General features: G+C 49.5%; 1 protein-coding gene across 1 annotated transcript; it reads left to right on the plus strand.

Moving 5' to 3' along the window:
- Positions 1–2,584: 2,584 nt before the first annotated feature.
- Positions 2,585–6,475, plus strand: LOC119106836 (PIH1 domain-containing protein 1). Its single transcript, XM_037230181.1, has 2 exons — positions 2,585–2,698; positions 5,374–6,475. Exon 2 carries the CDS (start codon positions 5,399–5,401, stop codon positions 6,329–6,331), a length of 933 nt encoding a protein of 310 aa, XP_037086076.1. The 5' UTR covers positions 2,585–2,698; positions 5,374–5,398; the 3' UTR covers positions 6,332–6,475.
- The last annotated feature ends 3,391 nt before the right edge of the window (positions 6,476–9,866 follow it).

The following is a 9,866-nucleotide window of genomic DNA, read 5'->3' on the forward strand; positions in this document are numbered from 1 at the left end:
CTGGCTCGAGCGAGGTCTACACTAGCATAACTATAACGCAAGCAGCACGAGATCTGCCACATTTCTATGCCTGTGCGTGGTGCGTGCGTGGTGCGTGCGTGGTGCGTGTGTGTGGTGGTGGTGCGTGCGTGGTGGTGCGTGCGTGGTGGTGTGTGCGTGTGTGTGTGTGGTGCGTGGTGTGTGCGTGCGTGCGTGGTGTGGCGTGCGTTGTGTGTGTGGTGTGTGTGTGTGTGTGTGTGTGTGTGTGTGTGTGTGTGTGTGGTGTGTGTGTGGTGTGTGGTGTTGGTGTGTGTGTGTGTGTGTATGCATACACTTTTGTTTCGTGCTCTGTGCAAATCGAGCAAAGGACTGACCAAAACTGACAAGACATCATATTGGAGTGATAGCAAGCAGCAAACGCCGCGGGAACTGCATCTCTACGCATCTACACCGTCAAAATGGTATAAAACTTGAGTAGACCTCTTACTTTGTGAGCCCCTATAGTTTAGGGCTTCCTCCCCATATCTATACACTTCAAATCACAACATAAACACGAACACGCAAACACAATAACCTTTGATTGGACAGCGCTGGTTGTTGTTTTGGCTTAGCAAAAACTAGACAATTCTTTGGCCCTGCAGAAGACATCATTAGCATCACATACTGTGAAAATACAATCAACACAGTAAATCACAATACTGCACGCCAGTGGCCCAGCACATGTGTCGTTCATCAGTGTCTTGTTCCTTGGCTGAATGATTTATTTGCGATGCTGCTCCAAGAAAAAGTTCAAAAGTTTAGTTCATTGTTTTCCTTAGAAGTGGTTTGTGCTCATGTATGAGCAATGTTTCCATAATGGTGCCCTTCCGTAAGGTGCCCTTTTGAGACGTCGGGACAAAAATATGGTAGCTACGCCATTGTAGGACACGGAACTTGCAGCCACACCCGGCAACGGTCAACGGATGTGTGAAAATGACCACACATCGGAAATCAGTACTTTTCAACGCTTTATGAAATCAATCGGTATGCGTTCAAAGGTGTCCAGGGTCGAGAGTTCACCAGTGCAATTCTTAGATTGGCACTCAAGGCGAACTACCACAAAGAGCACCACGAACGTGGGCACGATGGCCTAATCTCTCTTGCTCGTAATGCTGCAACTGCTAAATACGTTCAGAGAATCAACTGGTCAACCAACTGACTTGCACTGATCAAATGCTCTGGTCAGGAGCTGAAGGGCATTCCGTCCCATTCCGGGTTCCTTAGCGGCTGCTATGCTGGTGGTAACCCCGAGTCCCTATAGAAACCCTCAGAAGGATGCATCACAATCGGTCCCTTCCTCGATGCGTCTGGTCCTATGACTGGGACGTCCAGGGGCGGATCGGCGCAGGGGACCTCGCTGCCGCAAACAGACACTTTGCCGGCACAGGAAGTCAAATAACTGGTACCGATACATTTATTCACCCTATCATTCCCTGGTTGAAATTCGCCTTCTCGGCCCCGCCTCACCGGCCCGTAGTCACTTCATGTCCACAGGTCCGAGATCACGGGATGACGACAACGATTGAGTTTGTAACATCTATTACACCTCTGCATCCCGCTTTTGATATATTTTGAACATCACGATATTTTTATTCTTTCATAACAGTCAAAGCAAAAACCGCAACAGCCATCAGGCATCAGCTGATCACATCGACCAGCCGGCTAGCCGTAAATGAGTTGGGAATCAGGCTCGTGCTTGATTTTGATGGTATTTGGCAGCCAACTTGAACGCATTCTGTCATGTTTGTTTTCATGCGACCAAAAGTAGCGAGACGGAACAGGACGGGATCGGACACGATCAGAACAGTACTGGGATTGACCACACGACCACGTTTGACCACGTCTGGTCCCGTCTGCTCCGTGTGTTTCCATCTAGTCCATCTGGGCTGGAATGGTTCCATCCGGTCACGTGCAGTATCATATGGTTCCGCTCGGTTCCATCTGGTTTGTTCTCATCACATTCGGTTCCGTCCTGTCCTGTCCAGTCCTTTAAAGTCCCGCTCAGTCCCGCCGGATTCCATCCGGCTCCTCCAGTCCCATCCCATCGCGCCAGGCCCCATGCGACACTTTCCGGCCCTGTCTCACCTCATCCGATTCTGACACGTTTCTTCCGATCTACCGGTCCGGTCCGTCTGGGTTCGTTACACCCCAACTGGCAACGTTCCGTCCCGTCCAGTAATGTCCGGTTTCTGTCGGTCACACCCGATGGTGTCCGATATCGTGTGATCCCGTCCGGTTTGGTTCCGTCACTTCCGGGCCTGTTCGCTCCCATGCAGCCCCTCCGGTGTCATCCGGTTCCGTCTAGCCCCACGGCGTTTCATCCGATTCCATCCGGTCCCTTCTGATCGTGTCCGGCCCGGTTGTACTGTTTGGCTCTATCCAGTTTCGTCTGATCCTGTCTGTTCCCGTCCTGTGCCGTCCGTTCTAGTGCAATTTAGTGCGGCCCTGTGCGATGCCATTACAAAGTTGCCAGTGATTTTTGGTTTTATGACGTCACCAAACAGCCAGCTGAAAGTGGGATCTCGTATTCTTGTATGATCTTGTATTCCCCATCTTCGCAGAGCAAAGTTTTGAACTAGATGATATGGGTTGTCATTGCCTCTGCTGATACCAATATAATGTGGATTTTGTTCTAAACTTGGGTGTAGGGGAGACTGTAGTAATAACCCTTTTCTCGAAGGTAAACCAGGAGAGTGGGAAGATGGGTGCAGTGACATTTCGGCAACGTGACGAGGCCGGTGGCTGTTCGTTTGAATCAAGGCATGCTGCCAAAGTATCAGCACATATATCCGTTTGCCCGTTTTTTCTGCAAGGAATAAGACTTACTACTGTCTTTTCTACATGCAGGATGTTCCTTGCAAGTTCATTCGACAACTTATGCAATTCTCAGATCATGAAACATGGTTCTTAACATAGATGATTGGAGCTTCTTTAGAAGTGTAAGACCTGTGTCAGTGATACTAGTATCCAGTACCCTTTTGCTTCCCATGGACATTGATATTTATGGTTGCTGTTTTAGGTTTTAGTGATATATACTGCTATCCTAGCAAATAGTAATATAATGGTCATTTATAGTTGACATTTGTGATATTCCCATGATACTGTGTCAGTAGTGTAGCAATTCAAATGTACATATTCAAAAGCAGTGTGTGTACAGTGATTTTGTTCCCTGCATCATCTGCCCTTCCTTCCAGAATGAGAGGCAGGCAACACCACGTGGCCTCTGCACCGAGTGCGTCAGAAATGTCTGATATTAGCAGCAACCCATGCATGTTGTAATGCATGTCATGTGTCACAATACATTCAAGGGATGGTTTTTCCATTACATGTTCCAATTTTTTGCAGCATGCTGCTTTGGTTATGCATCTAAGTTTTGTTGCAATATGTATGAAGTTTTTAACTGTGTTACCTCCAGCATGAAGATAAACTATGTCATATGTATTGATATCCTTGTTATTTTGCAAATTGTAACCATTCCTCAGCTTCTGTTTCACTGTCATAGGAACCTTAAAAAGAGCCTGCCAGATATGTTGGGGGGGGGGGGCCTTGGAGGCATAAAGGTAAATTTATTTACCTTCATGAGCTGAATGGGAGAATGGGCTGCTATATGACTCAGGCACAGGTGTTGGTCTAGGTGCTTTTGTAAGAGTGCTGGCCCCCCATGTAGAGTTGGCCTCCAATGTTGGCTTGCCCTCCCCCCATGTTTTTGGCAGGAATGCTACAAAAATGGGGGTTAAAGGTGATCATAACACAAAGACTGCCTCCTTTCATCTTTCTGCTTGGTGGTGTCTGGTACCACTCTCATAATAAAAAGTTTTGGCTGCTCTTACTGCAAGATACAAGTAGTAACTGCTGAGCAGATAGATGATGCAATAAACTTCACATACCTAGTGCCATAAGGCACACAATGACTTTTGATGTGTGTAAAACAAAGTGAAAAGCTCTGGAAGAGGGATGGCTTTCAAGTCCTTCATGGCTAACCCCATCCCCATACCCCACAACCAGAATGTAGAGTGCCATTGCTGCCCTAAGGTGGCCTTTAAAGGGGCACCTTCATATGCTGATTGGAATAGATGTGTGTGTCCAGTGCATGCTCCCTGAATCAAACCATGCATGACCCCTATACGGCTGAAATTAAAGACTTCTTCTATATAAAGGTTAAGAACATATATTGTATTGAATCAAAACAACATGGGCCAAATCTGGCAAAAAATGGTGTGGGGGTGGGGGTAGGCTGTCGGGCCTTGGCTTTGCCCCCCTATCCAATAATTTGCAAAATTGACACCCCTAGACTCAAGTAATCTGTCCATGGCAATGAGAAAGAAAAGTAAGGATAACTTGGCAAAATAACAATGCTCTATGACAGCATAAGTGTTGTTTTGCATTGTATTTGATGGCCTGCTTGGTTTGATAGGCATCCAGGACATGTTTTGATTAAAAAGGTTTGTTATGTAAGCTGTGGTCAAAGATACCTGGATAATGGCCTTTCTCCAGTCTGCCCTGGCCAGTAGGGCTTGTGTGTATGTGTGTATGCATGTATGTATTTCATCTAAAATCCATCCATCAAATAATTTTAAAATTTACATTCAGTGCTTGATTTTGAAACAATATAGCAAAGTTGATGGCCGGGTTCCCATGCATTTAAATGCCAAACCAAGAGCATGATTGTTGTCAGAAGTGCTAAAAACACAATAAAGAAGACTAAAACACTACAAATGCGTAAAATCAAAAATGACGTACAAGCATGAATGTGTACCAGCCATAAGATTATCACTTCTCAGATTTCCGTCCAGCTGCCGGCATCTCTTATGGCACACTTGAAGGCAGACTGCACCAGCGGTCTTGGCAGCTCCAGCCGTCCTGTTGTGATGGAGCGGTTGGCATGATGGGATACCGCGGACCCGGCAGTTAACACGCTGTGCAATAAAGGGGGGGGGGGGGCAGTTTGGCACTTTAAAGCATTATTGAAATTTCAGTGATATAAGGGGAAGTTCAAAATCCAACCTGTAGTGGGTCATGTATTTCTGCATCAGTAAGTGCACTGGAAAGGAATACTAAGAAACATTCGTTTATCAACTTATTTACAAATTCACAGTCCCAAACATCACTCAAAATAGGTACCTTAGTAGTTTGCTAATGTTGTTTGATCATTTTTGCCAGAAGTGGAAACTGGATGATGAAAATATGCAAAACAATGCTTATTTTCACCGGTAATAACCAATGGGTGTAATTTTCTGCTACATGCTAGTTGTGTTTAGTGCGCATTGTGACCTGTTTAACTAGGAGGCTACTGCTCCAAATGAATGCACTTGCAGCGAACAAGTGGAGGACTATCACTTCCTCCTTCCATTCCAGCGCCAGTCTTGCAGTGGCAGCCGAGATGGACAAGATGACGGCACCACGCGGCGCGTTCCTGGACGTGGAGCCGAGCCTGCTGACGGAGCGTCTGTCGGTGATGGGCGCGCCGGCCGAGGAGCCGCTGGACGCGCTGACCATGCCGGCCGAGGCGGCGACCAGCCAGCGGCGAGCCGGCGCGCTCGAGATCCGGCCGCAGCCGGCCGTCTGCTGCAAGACGCGTGATAGCCACGGTGGCAAGGTGTTCGTCAACGTCTGCACCAGCACTGACATCCCGCCGCCCAAGGAGCTGGACGAGCATGAGCTGCGCCAGCTGCTGATGGACGAGGAGCGCGCCGCGGAGTTCCGCGTGCCCATGAGCCTAGGCGAGGCACATAAGGAGCTGGACAAGGCTGGCGGGCCGTGCGTGGCTTACGACGTGGTGATCCATCCTCGCTTTCACGCGCAGGTGGAGGCCAGCCTGCTCTTCAAGACGTTTTTCGTGACAGTGATGATCGAGGCCATCGAGGGTAAGTTCGGCGTCGAGCTGGACAAGAACCAGTGGACCACGATGCGCAACAAGCTGTACCTGGGCAAGATGCCGCGTCACTGGGTGCGGCGCGGTGACCTGCCTATGGTGCAGGAATGCGCGGGCACCGAGCCGGCGCCGCCTGCCAGCCGCCCCTTGATCTCGGAGCTGGAGACGCGCCGGACGGCGCCGGCGCCGCGCGCGCCACAGTACCAGCTGGAGCAGCGCGCTGACGGCCGCCTGCTAGTGCTGTTCGAGCTGCCGGCGGCGGTGATGGCGCCGGCGCAGCTCAGTCTGGAGGTGGGAGAAGACCGGCTGGTGCTAGCGGCCGATTCCGCCTGCCTTCTGGCCGACGTGTTCCTGCCGGGCCCGCTGGAGCCGGAGAGCGCACGCGCCGCCTTCTGCCCCGCCTCCGGCCGCCTTGCCGTGTTGGTTAGCCGGGCCGTCTGAGCCTGGGCTGACCGGAGCAAAGCTGGCACGCGAGGGGGAGGGGCTGTGGCTTGGACGTGCACCGACCCGTCGCTGCCGACCGCAGGTGGCGCTGTGGCAGACGGCGCCAGGCTGAGGAGGCCGCTGGTGTGCCCCGTTCGTACGTTAGGAGAATGCGTGTCAAAGCTGAGCATGGAGACATCACCACTGAGCACTCAAAAAAAAGCGACTAGAAGGTGTCGCCACATCTTGTGCATGTCAGCCCGAGCACTACGTACGCTGGATTGCGTTCGCTCACACTCCATGTAGGTGTAAGTCTTAATGCCAGTAGCGTTGCCTTCCAGTTGCAAACTTTCGAAAGCGTGGAGGTGATATAGCCTGCCGTTGGATTGTGTTGTTTCATTGATGTTATGCACCAGTGAGGCTGCAAATATATTTTTTTAATTGTTTTGTCGTTGCTGAACTATCTCCTGCATACTTTTCTGACGACCCACGTCGCATTTCGTCAGTGCTTTGTGCGGACTTTGTTGTCCTTTGCGATCAACACAGGGCCGCTGCTGTCATGCAGGAATGCAATCCATAACTCGAGCAGCATAATACTTCAAATATCGGTTCCGCGGAATTCTGCGAGGAATTCTTAAGCCAGCTGCCCTTTCATGGCATGCTTCGAATCTACCCGTATGCGTAGGATTATTTTTTCAGTCTAAATTTATGCAGGTTATATATATATATATATATATATATATATATATATATATAAACACCAGGTGGGGGTAAAGGAGGGCGTGACGGGCGTCGGACATACAATACTTCAAGGGATTGTTTTACATTAATATGGGATTTTGAACTGAAATGGCCATCTTGAAGACCTTTTTGTTCTGTTCACAATATTACCGAAGGGGATATACACCAGGTGGAACCGTCCCAATAATGCACTTCTCTGCTAGGATTCCCATGTAATGTCACCGGGGGTACAAATTTAGCGCTGGGACGGCCGCACGCGTGGCAACAGGCACGGAGATTGCATGCATTAGAACACACTTAGTTTGTGGAATTATTTGCAAGACCAATGTTGCTAGGAATGGACGAAAGAATCTGCACTAACCCTGCTTTTGAAAATAATTCAAGAACCGAGGCGATAATATGGGACTCAGGAAGCAAGCTATTCGAGGGCGGTTCGTCGCTCTTACGCCGGAGGAGCGCTGGACGTAAGAACACATTTATCACTTAGAAAGCACCAGGGCTCAAGCTGCATCCCGGTTACCAGTCTGTTTTGTTGCACCCCGACTGCCGCCCTCCGGCGAGCTTACCCCTAGCCATGCCGTGGAACTTCTGGTCGCCAGCTGGCATTTGGAGTGGGCCCCGGTTTGGCAGATTACCTAACGGGGCAACATGGTCGCATCGATGTACCCTAGGACGGTGTATCCGAGCGAGTGCGGGCGTATTCCCACCTCCCTGCTAAGATGTCTTTGAGGAACGGTCGGGTGTAGCAGCGCAAGGAGCTTATAAGACGCCCCAAGCTCCTCGACCGGGGCCCCCCGACCCGGGTTTTGCCAGGTACGCTGGCGCGGCTCCATCTAACAGGAGCAGTCAAGTCAATGTACACTGAGGCCTAGTCATTCACCAGAACTAGGCCCTAACGGCTGCTAGTTTTATGGTGTAAAGGGTACCGCTGGTTTGCTCTACCTTTCCCAGAAAATGCTGGATAGGCGTGCTTGATCATATAGCCACATGCAGTCTAAGAACGCATCACAATCCACGTTCAAAAGCTGTTGGCTATTCACATGGAACGCAGCGGATGAATTGACAAGGATAGTTCTCGTTTGACAACAGGCTTTAAACAACTGCCGTCAGTGCGATGTGGTCCTACTAACGCAGAGGCAGGATCAGATGCACCTCAGCGCCAACGCGGGACGCCTTCAATATCGAGCATGGACACCGGCCTTGTATCTGCTTCGTAAGTGGGCTCGCAGAGTCCAAGCCAACTCAGAGCCAGCTGCTCAGCATTGGTGGTCTCGGAGCCACACAGACAGCTTCGCCGTCCAGGGGCCCCCGACAGGCGCGGTGGGTCCCCCTGGCTGGCTTTTGAGAGCCAGGCGTTCGCCCCGTGGTCGTCCCTCGGCCAGTCTTTTGGGTCCTCTAATCGAGCCTTCGATAGTCTGTGTAGAGGGTCCCGAAAGCCACGCAGGGCTAAGAGGAAGGATATGTCGCCTGTACCCCACCCCACCCCCCGCTCCCCACCGGCCTACCATCTAGCTGCGTCCCTGGATAGGTAAGTATGTACGAAACTCAATGCTCGTCAGCGACTTGCCTTCTGATCACATCTCCAATGTGAATAATGGCGTCTGTGTCCCAAAACATTTGCAAATTGATGCCAGTCCGGCTTAACATATGGCTATTCTTGCTGGTGGACTGAGCATCCTATTCTCTGGTACCAATTCCTCACTTCTCACCACATATTGGTAATTTGTTTCACCTATCTGTCGAAACCTCAACTAATATGGTGGTTGAAATTTCTTCTGGACATTTCATTCGTGTATTTGGTGGCTTAGATAAGCGTAATGATCAATCAATTCGCTAGATCGGTGGTAAACACGTCTAGAGTGGTGGCAATAATTCAATCCGTAATGAAATGTTTATTTTGGTTGCATTCATATAATCTGGTGGAAGAAGTGAGTCTGGTGAGTGTGTCAAGTGAGTCAAGTCTGGTCAAGAGAAATGTCTATGTTCTTTTATTCGAAATTCATTTTTGGCAGCCGGTTAAAAGGGAGTTACAAAATAAGATAGTCAGGAAAAAGCTCGGAGATTCCACCCGTCATCAGGCTTGCTTCCCTGCTCGAAGCAAGCTGGCTGCCCCATTCGGGGCAAAATCAGTGATATATATATAGGGGTGCATTGCATTAAGAGGGTGTTACTACAGTCCATTCGTACGACCGTACCGTCTCACATCAGTATGCAAGTCATACTAATTGAATAGAGCTACTGATTCAAAGACATTTTCAGCAAGACGTGCTTATAGCTAGTTATTGTAACTGACATTATCCGAGCTGGTGTCCGAGATGCACTGCTCCGATAAACGGACACGTATCGTATGATGAACATAGACTGGTTCGGTCTTCCTTTCTAATACTTGGCTGCTTGCCCTAAGGTAAGCCGTTCGGATATGTTCGCGCATTATATTGGTACAGCATGTGGGTGGGTTTAGATTAGTATTAAGGTCACGCGTGCCGAAATAATGCAGGAGACCCACTGCCTTAAGAGGACGTCTCCGCGGTCTGTCCGCACGATATGCCGTAACATCTCACAGCTGTGTACGAGTCGTATTAATTGAATAAAAGTGTTGGAACGCAACAGACATTCTCGGCACGGTGCGCAATCATCTTAGTATGAATCACATTATCCGTAATGGTGTCTGAGATACACTGCACTAATAAATGTACATGCAAGGCTGGTAAAATTATTTTGTGTCGCCGACCGAATTTCTGCGCGCGAAATTGTCCCCGGCAGTGAAATGCGATATTATATGGCAGCAAACAGCAATGACATCCATGCCCAG

This window comes from Pollicipes pollicipes, unplaced genomic scaffold (assembly GCF_011947565.3).
Source record: "Pollicipes pollicipes isolate AB1234 unplaced genomic scaffold, Ppol_2.1 Scaffold_2555;HRSCAF=2994_pilon_pilon_pilon, whole genome shotgun sequence".
NCBI lineage: Eukaryota > Metazoa > Arthropoda > Thecostraca > Pollicipedomorpha > Pollicipedidae > Pollicipes > Pollicipes pollicipes.